The sequence below is a fragment of the Henckelia pumila genome, chromosome 4, assembly GCF_033568475.1.
Source record: "Henckelia pumila isolate YLH828 chromosome 4, ASM3356847v2, whole genome shotgun sequence".
Classification (NCBI taxonomy): domain Eukaryota; kingdom Viridiplantae; phylum Streptophyta; class Magnoliopsida; order Lamiales; family Gesneriaceae; genus Henckelia; species Henckelia pumila.
The window spans coordinates 45,478,507-45,496,045 of NC_133123.1; the positions used below are offsets into that span (position 1 = coordinate 45,478,507).

Sequence of the window (17,539 nt, forward strand, 5' to 3'; positions counted from 1 at the left end):
CCTTACTAATTATAGTATAATAGTATCTTATGAACATATTATAATATCCATATAAATGCTTTTTTATAAATGCCACTGATGTCATAACGGGGCTGGGTGAATCCCTATCTATTTATTTATTTAAAAAGTTTGATTCAATTCTTAAGTAAAAACAACTTATATTTCTATCTAACTTACAAAGACCATTTAAACCTTGATCAAACACGTCTCCGTAATCGGTTAAAATTTTAAATTTATATAACATGTGACCATATTTTTTTATGGAGATAACTAATTTCTAATCTTACCCTTTAATTATCACATCTCCTTTTTGTGTGTAAGTGAAGACAAAAATTTATGCGTACAGTTGAAAAACAAAGTGAACAAACGACTAGATCCTGGAATCCGGTAACGAAGTAGGTAAAGTTTGAAGTTTTGTAATTCACAATCACAACCATAAAAGTTGTCTTATCATTATCACTTTCTTATTTTAAAGTCAAGCCTACTCGTGCAAATGCTATATATTAATTCACAAAAATTAATATAAGACTGTCTCACTGTTCAATTTTATCACTGTCTTTATCTGTTATGTTTGTAATTATAATTTGCAAGTATTCGTACATGTGTATGTAATTGGTAACAGTCAATTGATATATAGAAACTTAGGGGGAATTATTTTTTTTTTTTCAAGAAAGTTGGTTTCTATATGTTTTTATCTTGCTAATCAGAATTTGATTTTAGTAAAAAACGTGACTTCTTTTGAAACGTTTTTTTTTTTTTTTAATCGTTAAATGCTCGCATGCCAAACATTTGACATGTTTTTAAAAATGATATTTGACGTCATGTAAACATTTAGGTGTAAAAAAATCTAATTAAAAAAATATCAAACAAACCGAATTATTCGAGGAAAAAAAAAACCAAATTGTCATTGATTAAATGACAAAAAAAAACTTATTCAGACTAATTTATTGGACGGATTTTAATTTTTTACCTATCGATCAACTTGAGGGTAGAATATAAAAAGCACATTTTAAAACGTTATTTTGTTTTAATTGACTGATATTTTTTTTTAAAAAAAGATTTTACATTTATAATTTACAAGTGCATTTGCATCATCCATACTTGTACTGTTAATACGACCAATCACTCAATATTATATCTACCATTTTGTCCATTTGTCACTATTATTATTATATTGGGCAAAGGTAACTTAAATGTCTCATTTGCCTTTCCATTTATTATTTTTTTACGGGCACAAAACTAGCAAAGTATTGGTTTTTTCTTAAATTATTATTTCCTTTTATAAAAGTTTATTTCTTATTTTTTAAAAAAATTACTACACAATAGTTTCTCGATACGATAAACCATCTAAATAAGTGATTTTGTCATATTTGCATTTAAAATATTAATTTCTAGGTGGCCCCATGCGGTACCGCATTCAATCCCCGCACTTTTCCTCACTCGTACGGAAATTTGAAAGTATGTTGATTTTGATAATTTTTTTTACTATTAATAAAGCATTTTAGAAACAAAAAAATTATAACGAGTTAATAATCAACATAAAAATATTCAACAACACAAAAACACATATGACAATGTCTCGTAAACTAATTTTGTTAGACAAATTTTTATCCAACCGACTCATGAAAAAACATAATATTTTTTAGGTCAAAATGATAACTTACATTATATATATGAATCAGATTGACTCATTTCATGAATATATATATTTTTGAGACGGTGTAATAAGAGTTTTAGTATTTTTATATATCATCATGTATATAACCAGGACCGTTCATATTTGAAGGCAAAAGAGTCGTCTGACTCGGACCCATTTTTTTCAGGGCCCATAATTTTGAAAAAAAATTATTATATAAAAGTGTAAATTAATCCAATATAAATTAATTATTCTTGGATCTTTTCATTCATATCTCATGAAATTATTTTTCCTTTGCCTACTGTTTAATATAATTTTTTTAATTATTTCTAGATTTATTGATAAATTTATTTATGAAGTTTATTATTCCTAGATCTCTTGATATTTTTTTTCAAATATAAATTATTTTTTCTGTGCCCAATATAAACAAAAAAACTTTTTTTATTCTCTAAATTTATTATATAGTTCTGTAATTGAATCAATATAAAAACATATTTTCTGACTCATAAGGGTTGTTCTTATATTAATGAGGACGATTTATTTTTGGAGTTGTCATTCTTAAAGTTCTCATTACCCAGAGAAACAAAATCAGCAATGGATATAGTGAATTACTTGAAAAAAATAAATAGATATTTCTCAAATGCTCACATTGCTTATAAAATCTTGTTGACTATACTTTTTACAGTTGTAAGTGGAAAACAAAATTTCTCAAATTTAAAGCTCTTTAAAACATTTCCTCAATAAACAATGTTATAAGAAAAGATTGAATGAATTAATTATGCTATTAATTGAGAAAAAAAATTTTCGAACAATTTGATCAATATTGTTAGCTCTAAAATATTAGACGAGTTTTTTGATAGCGATCATTTTGTACATGTTTGATCTTATTACTCAATTAAAATAAAAATATTTTGACTATTGCACATTTTTTAAATCAATTTTTTTTATTAGTCTAAAAAAATATAAACGCACATTATGATTTAAGGGCCTCTTTTAAAAGTTAAACTCGTGACAAAAAATTGTTAGAATCGTATATAACGTCCATGACCCGTAGATTTGTTAGGCATGGAACTATGGGGAAGTTATTTCAAAATCAAGTTGATCAATATGATAAACCACGAAAATATGACAACAAAGAGTGTAGTTAATCGAGTAAATTGGTACATAACGCGATAAAAGTCGCCAAAGAACCGTATGTTGGAGGACTTGGGATTAGTATTATAAGTAGCATTAAGGTTATCTTTTCAATGATTTGATTTTTCATCCTTAAATCATGGATAGTGGAGATTTGTGTTGCCAACTCACTTTATAAATTAAAAAATAATAATTATTAAATAATGCTCAATTATGACAACAAAATCGCCACATTTTACTTGCGGTCACATCATTAAAAATCAAATTGTGTCAATTAATTTAAAAAAAAAAAAAGAATTGCCATATAGGTTTAAGGAAACTTTGGCCCTTGGATTTTTCAAAGGTTTATTCTTTCTTTAAACAAGATCATAAATTACTATAAAATGTGATTTTTTATGTCTTAAATGTATGATATTGGAGCAATTTATTTAGTACTTCCAAGTTTACTTTGTTATGTTTAGTATTTTGTACAAAAATAATAGCGTTGGTGAAGTGTATTTTGGGGAAAAAAGGTTATTTATTTTGAAAATGAAAATTGATTAATATAGAGGTCTCATATTCAAGAATATGGTGCAAATAATATGGTGTTGGAGAGAGAGTAAAAATCTGATCAATATTATTTCTACTTGGCATTATATTACTCAATTTCCACTTAATAAGGAAACTAATGACAATCAATTACTAAAGTAGAACATATGTATTTACACAAAATAATGTGCAAAAAAGATTATTCTTGTGATACCTCATCTCAAGTCGGATTACCAAGAGTATTTGAATTAGTTAACAAATAGTAACAATCGACTCCTGTAGTTTATGTTAATCATTTTCGTAGAAGCTTATTGTACAGTTACATTTGCACTATTTTGGATACGCTCAATATGTATGTCATTTTTTTTCTTTTTTTCATTTTTTATATTAAAAAATGGAAATCCAACAATCAAGCCGATAGACATGTAACTCATCTGATATCAAAGTTTCATATATGAAATATAAAATCTCGAATTCGAGACCCGATTGTAACAACAGAGAACGTGTAATCAAGCATGAAAAAAAATCCAACGATCCATAAAAGGCAACAGTAGAAAGCGAAACAACCCTCCAAGCCACTTTGTCATTTCAAATGCCAAAAGAAGAAATACTTTCCTCGGGTAAATCAAGGCTCGTATATTATATAATGCTATAGCCCCTGCAGCCTTTGAGTTGCAACTTTTATTTCATGAGAGTGTTGTTGAAAAAAAACAGTCTCAACAATGGAGTCAGTACAAGATCATGAATACATCAACATAGAAGTCGATCCATTAGCCACCATCTTGTGCCACTCCAACAAAGAATTCGAGTTCCAAAGCTTCACCGGTTCCTCCGAGGCGAACCGCGCCGCCGATCAGCTCTTCTACATGGGAAAACTCCTCCCTCTCCATCTCCCACCTCGCCTCCAGATGCTCGAGAAAATCCTTCAAACGTCGTCTAAGCCGAGCCGCGAATTCGACGACGAATCCTTCAGCACTCCATTGTTCTCTGCATCCAACACTTCCACGGCCAACACGCCTTTCGAGTCCTGCAACGTCTCCCCTGTTGAGTCCTGCCAAGTTAGCGGAGAGCTGAACCCGAAAGAGTATTTCCTCGAATACTCGACATCTTTCGAGGAGAAGAAGTATTCTTGGGGCAAACGGTTGAAGCTGATCAAACAGTCGTCGAGTATCGGCTCGAAGCTCAAACGGGCTTTTATCAAATCTCTGTTTGCCAAATCCGGTTGCTCTTACGAGGCTTCCGCCGCCGCTGATGCAAAGAAACCACCTCCAAAGAGCAGAGATAGTGAGAAAGCTAGCGCCAAGAACGTCGCGCCGTTCGGGCAAATCCAGGCGGCTAGATGCAGTAACAAAAAGATGATGCTATCTTTGAGCAACAGAGAGAGCAATATTGTAACACAAGATTGTCAAGCAGGTCACAGGAGATCGTTCTCCGGGGCCTTCAAAAGGCTATCGAAGTCGGCTAGTTCCATGTCGGATTATTCTTCTTCGAGGTCTGCTGCTGTCAAGAACAGCTGCGGCACAAACTTGGAGCTCGAGAACTCGATCCATGCCGCGATCGCGCATTGTAAACGATCTCAAAACCAGCCTTCGTCTAAAATTATTGCCGGTGAATCGATACTTTGTCCAATGCCAGCTTCTTCCCAGGTCGTTTTCGACGACAAGGAAAGAACAGGACGTTGCAGGGGTTGAAAACTATGTACGGATATAGTTTTTGAGGTAGTCGACGAATACAATGAGACATGTTCATTTGAATAACCTCATTTTTTTTTAATAAACACAAAGTTCTCGCAATCCAATTACTTAATGATCAATTAGCTTCAGTAATTTGTTGTGAACGTCGAACGTGACATTTAAGTGGTATCAGATCAATAGTTACATACGAACAGAGTCGTCGAGTGATCTTAGGTACAAACGGTTGGCGGTCGCGTGTTTGATTATGTGATCGTTGCCTGCTGATTTTACTTTTACTTGTCCTTATAATGTGCTCTTTTGATTCTTTACGCTCAACTGGTTGACCACTACATCAGTCAATATTTCAGTTCAACTTCTGGCTAATAGAGCTTTATTCTCCTTTTTTATTGTATGAATTAATCTAGAAAAGTTTCAGGTGAATTATACAATGGTTTATACTTCGATTATTTTTAATTACAGGGAAAACACGATATGGTTAGGTACCTAAATATATTTTACTTTAAACTATTCACCTGCTTCACTTTAAAATTGCATTTTTTAATTAGTATTAATTATTAAAAATTATGTCTCTAATTTAATTTATTTTTTTAAACTTGAGTTTAAATCTATTGGCAAGTGATTTTTTTGACTTCTATTGGTATGTACTATTTTTTTTTTTAAAAAATAGTAAATACTATTATTTTTAATATATTTAAATGCTTATCATTTTGTGATATGCATCAACAATTCGATAAAAAATTTATAAAAGAGAAAAATAAAAATTAGTTGATCAAAACCTTAAAGGCCAATTTTTTTTTTTTTCCATTTGTATTAATAAAAATATGAATATCGAATTCAAATTTAATCAATAAATCTATGCTGTATATATATATATATATGTATAGTCTATTCTATTATATAAAAAATAGAGTAACACTCTTGTGAGACGGTTTCACAAATGAGACGGGTCAATCCTATCCATATTTATAATAATAAGTAATACTTTTGACATAAAATATAATACTTTTTAATGGATAACCCATATAAGAGACCCGTCTCAAGAAAATGACCCTTGAGACCGTCTCATATGAGTTTTTGCCTAAAAAATAAGCATACTATATACTAACTACTTTTGATGACACCAAAATATGTTATTCCATAATTACCCTTTCCTATCCATTATCTCACTAAACCTCTCATTCACTCTATGTTTTGCTTTAAAAAAAGAGTAACACTCTTGTGAGACGATCTCATCCGTGAGACGGGTCAACTCTATCCATATTTATAATAATAAGTAATAATTTTGACATAAAATGTAATATTTTTTAATGGATAATCCATAACTTTTGAGACCGTCTCATAAGAGTTTTTGTAGTCTTAAAAAAATATACATATAAAAAAAACTTTTATTTTACATATGCAAGATGTGTGTATTTTTTCACTAGTATATATAATACTTGAGTTATATCTTTATGTAATTTGTAAATCCCAAAAAAACCCTTTTTTAGATGAAAAAAATATATATCTAAAAATATAGTAAAAATATTCTATTGTTATTTGTTTTCCAATTTCTTTTAACAAGAGTATTTATATGAAAAAAGAAAATATAATGGCTAGTAATCTATTTTTCTATTCTATTATATAAAAAATGATCATATTATATTAACTATCTTCGAGAACATTTACATTCATTATTTCATAATTACTCCATATTTTGTTTTCACAAAAAAAAGAATTATGTATAAAAAAAAATTATATTTTACTGACCCAAACACAGTTCGTTCGACCCTACACGTAGTAGGACCGAACAATCCCCCCAAACACACTGCATTTTTTAACTAGTAAGTTATTATAATACCATTCACACATACCAAGGCCCGCTTTCACTTGATCGAAATTCAGAGAATATCCCAGAAGATTTTTTTTCCCTCTATTTTCGTTGGATCACCGAACATTTTCACTCAGCTTCAGTGACTGCTTTCTGGGATGGCTTGCCTTCAGCATCTCCCCAGGTTTTGTACTATGATTTTTCACTCTTAATAACATTCTTCATCTTGATATTTCAGAATTTGTTCACTGATGATTGAGCTGCGACATATGTTGATCACTGGCTTTTCAGATCCCTGGTTCTTCCAATGCAGAGCTTCAAAACCCGTTTAGGAAATCCCTTATGTCGTGTTACTTTGCTGGTAAAATTGCAATATTATATATACATGTATGTGTGTGTGTGTGTGTGTGTGTGTGTGATGAGAGCTGATGTTACTTTTGCTTGATTATTTTTTTGATTCAGGGAACGAATTTGTCGAGGGCCCGAGTTGCTGTGGTTAAGGTAAGATTTTGTTGTTGAAGGAAAGGGTTTTTCGCCCGTGATTTCTTGAGTTTTATGCGGTTTTAATCTCAGGAGTTATAGATTACACTTTGCTTTTCATGTGTTTCTTTTCGCTTTTCGTACAGATTTAGTTGCTAATTATTATGAATATCTGTTTGGGTTAATTTACTTTAATGGTTTTATATCCCGCCAAGTCTTTTATTGATTGAATTTTGTCTTCTGAAAATTCATGGTCTTCCTTCATTCCCAATAGGTTATGAGATTGCCGCTTAAAACACAATTTAATACTGGCCTCTGATACCTGGCAAACTAGGTCGTTTCTTAGGACTTCAAACTTCAGACATCCAGCTAAAAGACTCATCTTTTTAGGGGATAACCTTCCAATCTTAACTAACATTTGCAATTGCTTATATAGCCCTTATGAATGAAATTTGCCCATCAAGCTTACATCCTTATGGTCATTTGATTAGCTTTCATATACCTATCAAATTCAGCTGCATGCACTGTAATTCAACTACGATGTGAATACTTAGAAGCTAAAACTAAGTGGCCTCTTCTGTTGTGTTTATTTGCAACAAGAGCATCAGCTTTCTATGTTGAAACTAAATAGCATGCTTCATCCAAAAGATCATTCTATCAAGTGGGTGAACGTCGTGGGCTAAGCACCTCTCCATGTTTGCTTGTAAAGCCAATGTGGATGTATAAATTATTCTTTCCTTTTTCATTTTCAAGGTGGAGTTGTATTTGATTTAGCATTACATGCTGAATAAAGTTTTACCTCTTTTCTGGTTTCGTTTTTTATTTCAAATTTCATGTAACTGTGCGACAAGCCGCATAATCATTTCTTTGAAATCTCTTGTTGCTGAAACAATTTTAGGCGGTGTCTGGTTCTGCATCAAGTACAGAAAGCAACACATCTAAGATGGAAGAAAAATCTGAAACATACAGTGAAGACATGACTGCAGCTATGGGAGCTGGTAAACACAGAATTTATTTAAAGCACACTAGTTTTATTGTGAAAGGGAATGTTCAGTCTTAAATGTTAACAAATGCGTTGAAACAAAAGCTAGTAGGTGCTTGCCCGTTTTCTTCGCTTACATACTGTGGCCGCTGCTTCTTATCAAGTTCACCTGTGCTTTCTGTCTGTTTTCTTGGATCATGATATGATTTCTTCATGTTTGGTACTTTTGTGGTGGCAAGCTATCCGCATTAGTTTTTTTGTGACTTATATTCTAACCTGTCCCCTAGTTCGAATGCTCTCTTAAAGTTTTGTTGATGTATACATGTAATTTATCTTCACCTCTTATTTATATCATTGTATCTTAACGTCTTACCTTGGCTGACAATACCATTGTAATTCTTGTGGATACAGTTTTAACTTATAGGCATGAACTTGGAATGAACTATGACTTCATTCTGCCAGATCTTATTGTGGGGTCATGCCTACAGGTGATAACTATTAGCTCTCTAAGGTGGAGATTGCTATATTTCCTAGAAGTTCCCTGATTTTTTCACTTGGAATTTGACAGACTCCGAAGGATGTTGACAAGCTTCGTAGCATTGGAGTAAAAACTATATTTTGCTTACAACAGGATTCAGATCTTGAGTACACAAACTAGCCTTTTTTATTTACTTCAGCACTGAAAGTTTATTGATGTTATAGATAATCGATGGATCCTCCTGCTAATTACACTTATCAAGCTTTTGACATGGATTAGTCCCCTTTCTCTTTGAATGCGTTTCAATGCTAATTTTTTTGCCCTGAAACCCATTTCTTCAGATACTTTGGGGTTGATATTTCTTCCATTCGTGAATATGCCAACAAATGTGGTGACATTCAACACTTGCGTGCTGAAATTAGGTCGGTGAGAGAATTATATTATTGTGAAGAGATTCTAATGCTATCATTTTTTTTCATTAAGTTGGTGAACATCACTTTGAAACTTTTGGAGTAGCCGAAACTTAATTCCCTGAAATAGCTCGTGAAGCTAATTTTCTCCTTGGCTACACACATTTTCGGTTTTTTATTTTCTGAATGTATTGCTGGGATAAATTTTAGTGTGACGGAGGACGGGAACATGGGTCGTGCATTATGATTTAAGATCATAGAATGACAGCAAACATGTCAGACAGTCAGAGCATGCTTGTATTTGGCTAAATATTGTAGTGGAACATTGGCACATCTAAGAAAACTACTAAGCATAGAAATCACTTGACCTGCTCATAATTTTTAACATTAGTGCATTTTAAGCTTAGTTATTACTTTTACTTTTAAGCAGGGATTTTGATGCCTTTGATTTGAGAAAGCGGCTACCCGCAGTGGTGAGTAAACTGCAAAAGGCCATTAACCGGAATGGAGGTGTGACCTATATACATTGTACTGCTGGTCTTGGAAGAGCTCCTGCAACTGCTGTATGTGCATTTCAGGCCTTTTCAGTTCTTATGTATTAAAAATCTTTAGAATCAGCATTGCTTTCCTTCCTATCATTCTTTTCTTTCTGGGGCGATGGTAGGAGGGCTTCAAGGAGGCCTTTAAAAAGGAAAGAAAGAAGAATCAGTATTACATTCCTTCCTATTATTCTTTTTCTTTCTGGGGTGATGGTCGGAGGGCTGGAAGGAGGCCTTTAAAAAGGAAAGAAAGAAAGATAACCCTCATTCCTCCATTTCTTACTCTTTATATTTTCCTTTTGTTTGGGGTTTTGGACGAAGGCAATGACATTGGTATTCCTTCAATATAGACGCCTCTTTAGTTAAGAAACATGCTTACTCATCTGTTGTATTCCATTTTCTGTCATATCAACCTGCCCATGCTTTGCTGGGGTTTCTCCCCCTTCTTTTTCTTCTGGCTTAATTTTGGATAAATACATATTACACATTTTATTAGTCCTGGTCTCAGCAGTTTTGAAACGACATCCATGCTCGAATATAATAAGAATAGGCTTAAATTCTCCCAACCTCATATGTACCTACATAAGGATATATCTATTTATATTTATATTTATTTATAGATGAACAGATAGATAGTGCCATGCATGATCGAACAAATTTCTTTTCCTAAACCTCGAAGAACTATTGTTAGAGACATAATAAAGATAAAATGTTTTATATCTTTGATAAGTAAGTATCATGGTCAAGGTATGGAGGAGTTCTCAAGTTCAAGTCAGTTACCATCTGCCCATCCATGTATGAAAAGTGTTCTATGATAATGCTTTAGAAAGGTTATAGCCACAAGAGTTGTATCTTACAACATTTTTGTTCTGTGTTACAAAATGCTGACAATTCTTTCTTTTTTGTTAAATATTATGTTTTTATTCTTGAATTGACTTGCACGAGGAATGTAACAAGTTTTTTTTAATTTTTTATGTGTAGTTGGCTTACATGTTTTGGGTCCAAGACTATAAGCTGAGTGAAGCACATAAACTACTTATGGTATTATTTTAGTTTTATGTTTTGTCTCAGTACTTATCTGTTATTGACTAATATTATCACCGCAAATAATTTACTACATCCCAATTTCCCAAGCCAGATTTATTTTGTGAAATTATCATTGGCATTCATTTGGCTGATTATATACTCTTGATTATATTTTCGAAGCTTCGTTACACATCTTAACAAATTATTTGAAGGGTCATAGAATCATCTCAGGATTTTCTACGAGGATGTCTGTTTGAACTAAGATGTTAAATGTATATTTTCCACTTGTTCGCAGAGCAAGCGCCCGTGCTTTCCAAAGTTAGATGCCATCAAAAGTGCCACTGCTGATATTGTGAGTCCTTGTTACCCTTGTCCATTAATGGTATTCAATCCGTCTAAAAATATGTAAATTCTTTTATTGATCAAGCTAATGTCAAGCACGAAGCCATCACTCTTTTAGTGTTATATCATCAAAAAAAACTTGGCATGACAATTTCTGTAGCTTTTTTGGCGTATTCTCTATTTCTATTCCTCTTCCGATGCAGAGGCCATTTTTATTGAAGTTTCTTTCATGATGTGACTTGTGATATTATACTTGAAGTCCTTTAATGGTCGTTGGAGCTGTTTTGTTTTGCATCGGTACTTTGTTTTTGCCTTTCTAATTAAGAGTCCGAATAGTGCTAAACCTCTTCAATGAAATTCCAACACAAAGCTTCCTTTTGTTTAAAGCTTACAGGCCTTAAAAACAAGCCTGTGAAGTTAACATGGTACGGAGAGGATAATTCATCAGTGGAAATCTCTGGACTCGACATTGGATGGGGTCAGGTAGTTGTCTCTTTGACTTTCTAGTAACAAATATTCTGGAAATTGTGGAGAACTAGTTGTAAATGAGTGTTTCCTATGAGAGACAACATGATGCTCAAAGTTAAATTTGATTATATAAATGACAACTCAGACTTCTCTTGGTCACAAAAGATCATGGCTTCTTTAGAACTTAGGATTTAGCTATATTTTCGACCATGTCCTCGCTTACATTAGAGAGTGTTTGCAATCACTAAAAAAAAGTGATTGTTAGCTTTTAGCTTAAAAAAATCATTTTTGTGTGTTTCTTAAACCTAGATTATGTGTTAGCTTATGCTTAACTTAATTGAAATCCAAAAGCTAGTAATGTGGTGATTATGATTCTCCAAAAGTGATTCTATTAAGAAGGTCATTGTTAGAATCATTCTAATCACTTATTTATCAAACACTACCAAACTTTGATTTTTAGATTTTCACATTTGTTTCCAAACACTACCAACTTTTTGATTTTTCTTAACTTTTTTATAATTTATAAAGTAATCCCTTCTACAAAAGCACAATCTATTGCAAACACTCCCTTAGTCTACTGATTAAAAATGTATTTTTTTTAGTTATATACTTTGTTCTCTAACCTAGTATGAATTATGAGTAGAATACAGTATATTGAGTTCCTTTTTCATACAAAAGCGGCGGTGCCAAATCTGGTGATTTAACTGTTATTTATTTGCAAGTTACTTCACTTTCAGTACTACCATAGCTACACTTACATGTTCTTTTCAGAAGTATGATTCACCATTAAACTTTTACTCTTATTCTACATTTTTTTTCTGTTTACATACCTGGTTGGCTCGTTTGGTGCATGGAAACGTTGTCCCCCCCCCCTCCCTCCCCCCCACAAAAAAAAAAACCCAAAAAAAATAAAATTTCTTGGAAGTTATACTCGCAATTTAATGTACGGTACCTGCTGTGCAGAGAATACCTTTGACGTATGATGAAGAACATGGTTTATGGAATCTCCACCGGGAATTGCCTGTAAGTACGTAGTCTATATTTTTTTATTCTTGTAAATTGTATTAGTGCTTTTAGATGGAATTGTTTTTAATGCTCAAGGAACTCACTTAAAACCTAATGCTATGTGCTTTCAATGTGTGAATTAATCTTTCAACAGTTTTCTACCATGGATAGATCATTAGGTTATAGATAGTCAAGTCAAGGTATTATAAACAGGTTCTTATACCATCTTTTTGATGAAATTGGGTGATTTTTCATCCCATTAAATTTGTCATTTGAGACAAATTATAAATTTAGCACAAGGATTCATGCTGTTGAAGGTTTGAATTTTCTATTGCAGTTTGTGGGTTTTTGGAAAGTCCCCATGACTATTGACCTGCAATTTTGCTGGTCATACTTTTGACACATGTATACGTTTTGACTGCTTGCGGATGCCAATTTAAGCTCTTTTTTTGTTTGATATTGTCAATTCTTAATGAGCTTATCTTCTGCATCATCACATAAAATGGCACTTGATATTCGTTTGGTCTTCTGCAGTATAGTGATCTACTTTTTCTCACAAGAGGATTCTTAACTGTATCTGAAAAATATTTATTAGGACAAAATAAAAAACACAAAAAAAAGAACAAAGATTAATGTGACCTGACATTGCACCTGGTCCTCTAGTCGATAAGGATCAGCTATATTCACCGGGACACACCTAAAAATCTCCTAACTGTACTCTTGAATTAAGAGCCTCTTGATAATAGTGAGACAGACCAAGGCCTCATTAATAATTCTATAGTAAGTATATCTAAGAAAACAATGTATAGATCTTAGATCGCTTCCAATTTTTTGATTGTGAATGATGTTAATGGACGTGGAATTTTATTTTGTTTGGTTGAATATTTTCAAAAGATTTCCACGACAATGCACACATTATAATTCCCAAGAGAAACTCTTGGTGATGTTCCAAGCATGGGAATCAATTATATGGATAAATTTTAGGAGCTGTAGATTACATTACCTTTATCTGATATAACTCTTGTTTGTCCATTAAGTGTCATAATTCATAAAATAGTTTGGGAGAGAAAATATTGGATCGCAGTTCTTATGTGTTTTACTAGAGATGAACACTTATTTCTTTTAGATATCACATCTGTCGGATAAGATCAGTAGGGTCTTTTTATCATGTTAACCATCATCGAACAGCCAATTCCATATTTAACAAATATTGGTCCTTGCTTTTGGATTATATTCTTCAGAACATCCTGTTGTGATTCAAGTACACAATAGGACTAATCGTTGTACCCATCAAAAAAGCAATTAAAAATAGTATTGATCCCGACCTTAGATCGTTTCCAATTTTGTGATTGTTAATGACGTTAATTGACCTGGAATTTTATTTTGTTTGGTGGAATATTATCAAAGATTTTCACGACAATGCACACATTATAATTCCCAGGAGAAACTCTCGGTGATGTTCCAAGCATGGTTTTGAATTATATTGTTAAATTTTAGGAGCACTTTATGTAGATTACATTGCCTTCATCTTGTTTGCCCATTAAGTGTCATAATTCATAAAAAATTTGGGAGTGAAAATATCGGATCACAGTTCTTTGTGTTGTACTAGAGATGACCAACTTATTTATTTTAGATCTCATATCTGTCGGATATAGGCTCTCATGTGTCCAATGTCAAGTCCATAATATATATGGATGCATTCTGGATTAATGGCCATAAGCCGCCACACATGTAATATGACAGTGACCGATAAGTGCTCAAGCTCTTGCTTTGGACAGGAAGGACATTATGAATATAAATATATTGTGGATGGTGAATGGATATGCAATGAGTATGAACCTATGACTAGTCCCAACAAGGATGGCCATGTCAACAACTATGTTGAGGTGCGTCATTTATCTTTTTTTAGCCAAATGTGCACATCTCTTAAAGTTCCGAAAATACTTTCATGAATCTAACAGAATCCTGAGATTGGCTAATTATTTTCTGTTTTGTACGTATCTGTTATTGTATATTTGATTGTTGGATCACATTCAGAAGAATAGACTTTTCTCGATGAGTGAACTCGACAATCATATCCTATCATGCTGCCTGATTCTTCGGTGATGGTTCTTTAAGAATTATTGTGAACCTGCTGTCTTCACTGATATGCAGGTTTCCGATGATCAACGTAATAGTGAGAGTGCTGCAATTCGCGCTAGACTAACAAATGATGAATCTGATCTTTCACCGAGCGAAAGGCTCATTATCAGACAATTTCTTGAAGCCTTCCCAGATGAAGATTGACTGGGAATCGGTGAGCGTAATAATCACTACAAAATGTAAACTTATATAGATTTATCCATACATTGTATAATATAATAATTTAGGCGATGAACAGAATATCACGCCCCTCTTAATCACCAATAAAATACTTGTAGAAGTAACTCTTTTGTGAAAGTTATAGTTATGAAATTGATATTAATGATTTTATGAGAGTCCCACGAAATTTCAGTTTGTTTTGTCATGAACATTGGATGAAATGTTAGGACTCGGGAAATATATTACCGCAAAATGTTAAGAAGATTATCAAGGTTGGGTTCTTTTCAAGATTGAAGTTACTGTTTGCGTGGTTGATAAAACATCGGTTGATTATTCAATCATCGTTACACCACATATCAATTACCATGTAATAAATCATCCATATTTAACTAATTTTTTTTTTTTATCACTCATATTGCATATTCATATTATTCGATCATCTCATCTAAGGTTCCGAACGGTAAATATATTCTAAATAATTACCATACCTCCTTGCCCAAACAACTTGCTTGAGCTTGTTAAAGTTGTAATGAACTCTATGGATAAAATGAATATTAATATTATTATATAATAATATTTTATACGTATACTAAAAATATCAATTTTATTATATGAATTATGAGTAGAATACAGTATATACGTATTCTAAAATCTCTTCAAAACACTACCTTAGTCTTATATTGGTTCAAATTAGTCCGACCTTGCTAAATTTGAGCCAATATCATAGGTTTAATTATCATAAATGGTAAAGATAACGTACTTAAAGGACGACTTATTGTCGAGAAACAATGTATTTCTTTTTGGATTCAAGGGAGGGGGACACCAAAAAAAAAACCAGTGTATGGATATTCTTCTATTAACGTCAATTCTCATCTCATTTTTTTCAAGGATGTCTAGTATGTTTGGATACCAAAAAAATAGGATTTGGATTTGGATTTGGAATTGAAATTGGATTTGGAATTGGATTTTAAATATATGGAATTGAAATTTTATTCTGGTGTTTGGAAAAAAGTTAAAATATATTTTGTAATTTGATGGTATAAATTTTGTATAAATGATATTTTGTAAAATTTTTTTGAAGAAAACTTAAAATTTATAACCAATGTATATATATTTATTATTAAAATGTATTTATTATTTTTATAAACCCAAATCCCGCGAAATCCCATAAAATCCGACCAATTTTATAAAGATTTCAGTTAGTTAAATCAAATACCATGAAATCCCATCAAATACCAATCCCATTTTGAAATTCCATTTTGTCAAACATTAAAACCGTATTTTCAATTTCAAATCCTACCAAATCCAATGCAATTCCATGATTCGAGAGGTTCTTTCTGTATCCTCTATCATAAGTGCTTCAGTTCTCTGAATATATGCATAACTTGAACTTCCCAATCTCTAATAAGGAGAATCTGAATTCCATGCTAATTCCAACCCTTTGCAGACCCCAGAGCTCCACCTCCTTAATCGAGTATCTCTTTGAGAAACAATAATTGTTTGTATTTGGGGACCAATCGAAACATAATATTTAAACCGAGAATGTTTTAAAAGATTTTGAATTGTATCGATACCATAGATAATGGTACTCGATTTTATATGAATATATATTAAGTATAATGGGAAAGTTTGATCCTACCCATGAGTATTATCTCATGGGGTAGATGACTCTCACTAATTGGTTCAAATCATATGACACCCACTCAATCATGTGAAACCCACATAATTTTATTGAATGTCCGTCAAGTGTAATTTATTCATTTTATTCCATAAATCATAATACCTAGAGTTTGAGGATTTGACGGCCTCGCCATGAAGAAAACCAAACACGATGTTGTCATTACAGTAAAGAATTTGATTTGGAATTTGGATACCATTATTTGTAATTCTTCATAATATATTTTGGATAAAGATGTTTAAATTATTATTACTTAAATAATATTAGTATTAAATTTTAATCCATCGCAATTATTACCACTAGAGTTTAAATTCAGAAGAAATTGATTTGAAATATCCACTCACCGGAAATATCCAAATAATTAAACTAATTTATATCAAATAATTGTATCAAAATAATAATAATAAAATATGAGTATAGGATCTTTGAAAGTTACAACATAATCTCGAAGTCGTTCACAAATAATAATGAGGAAGACTTTTTGGGTCTTCTAGAAGAAAACAAAAGCCAGGAAGTCAACTAAAGTTAGTTGGGTCATTGTTTAGAATGTTATTCATGTGTTGGGTAAGCTGACTCAGTGACTCATACCTTTGAAACTTCCATGTTTTCTTTTTTCTTTTTTTTTTTTGTTAAAAAAAATAATAAAAAAATGGACAAATTTGAACCATTTTAACAAGTTGACTTAGGAAATGTATTTTCGACGATCAATAAAATAATAACGTGTTTGTTATATAACTAAATATTTAAATTCGTATTTTATTATGTTAATGATGAAATATATATAGTACATTTTAATAATTTAGCCCATTTAAAAAATGAAATTGAGTTTGATTTTTATTTAATGCAACAGACTTTGATTAAAGTCACTAAATTAGAGCTGGACCCCTAGAAGACACAAGCTACAGGATCCGTGGATCGCTCAATCTTTTACATATTCAAGTGATTTTTAGTGATCGTTGACTTGAACGTTAGAGTGTTTTTGTCGGACTATCCACAACACTTGTGACGTTTGTTAATGATGGTGAAGGTCA

General features: G+C 32.0%; 2 protein-coding genes across 4 annotated transcripts; both read left to right on the forward strand.

Annotated features, from left to right (window-relative positions):
* Window positions 1-4,020: 4,020 nt before the first annotated feature.
* On the forward strand, window positions 4,021-4,989 carry LOC140860962 (probable membrane-associated kinase regulator 4). The gene has a single exon (XM_073263960.1). It carries the CDS (start codon window positions 4,021-4,023, stop codon window positions 4,987-4,989), a length of 969 nt encoding a protein of 322 aa, XP_073120061.1.
* A 1,842-nt stretch (window positions 4,990-6,831) lies between these two features.
* LOC140860222 (phosphoglucan phosphatase DSP4, amyloplastic) lies at window positions 6,832-15,016 on the forward strand. 3 transcript variants are annotated; one of them, XM_073263123.1, is made up of 14 exons: window positions 6,832-6,983; window positions 7,091-7,160; window positions 7,262-7,300; window positions 8,178-8,277; window positions 8,673-8,749; window positions 8,830-8,906; window positions 9,081-9,161; window positions 9,580-9,712; window positions 10,670-10,729; window positions 11,010-11,066; window positions 11,444-11,539; window positions 12,488-12,547; window positions 14,308-14,415; window positions 14,684-15,016. In XM_073263123.1, the coding sequence occupies exons 1-14, from the start codon at window positions 6,958-6,960 to the stop codon at window positions 14,813-14,815; spliced, it is 1,116 nt and encodes a 371-aa protein (XP_073119224.1). In that variant the 5' UTR covers window positions 6,832-6,957; the 3' UTR covers window positions 14,816-15,016. The 3 variants fall into 3 exon arrangements, with proteins under 3 accessions (XP_073119224.1, XP_073119227.1, XP_073119226.1); XM_073263126.1 differs by lacking the exon at window positions 14,684-15,016 and having other exon boundaries at window positions 14,273-14,368; XM_073263125.1 differs by lacking the exon at window positions 14,684-15,016 and having other exon boundaries at window positions 14,185-14,321.
* The last annotated feature ends 2,523 nt before the right edge of the window (window positions 15,017-17,539 follow it).

Excerpts from the sequence above, each read along its gene's own strand:
- LOC140860962 (XM_073263960.1), top strand. The coding sequence starts at position 4,021 with ATGGAGTCAGTACAAGATCATGAATACATCAACATAGAAGTCGATCCA.
- LOC140860222 (XM_073263123.1), top strand. The coding sequence starts at position 6,958 with ATGGCTTGCCTTCAGCATCTCCCCAG. Across the intron at positions 8,907-9,080 it reads CAACAGGATTCAGATCTTGA|ATACTTTGGGGTTGATATTT; the intron begins GTACACAAACTA and ends CCATTTCTTCAG. Across the intron at positions 11,540-12,487 it reads TCGACATTGGATGGGGTCAG|AGAATACCTTTGACGTATGA; the intron begins GTAGTTGTCTCT and ends CCTGCTGTGCAG.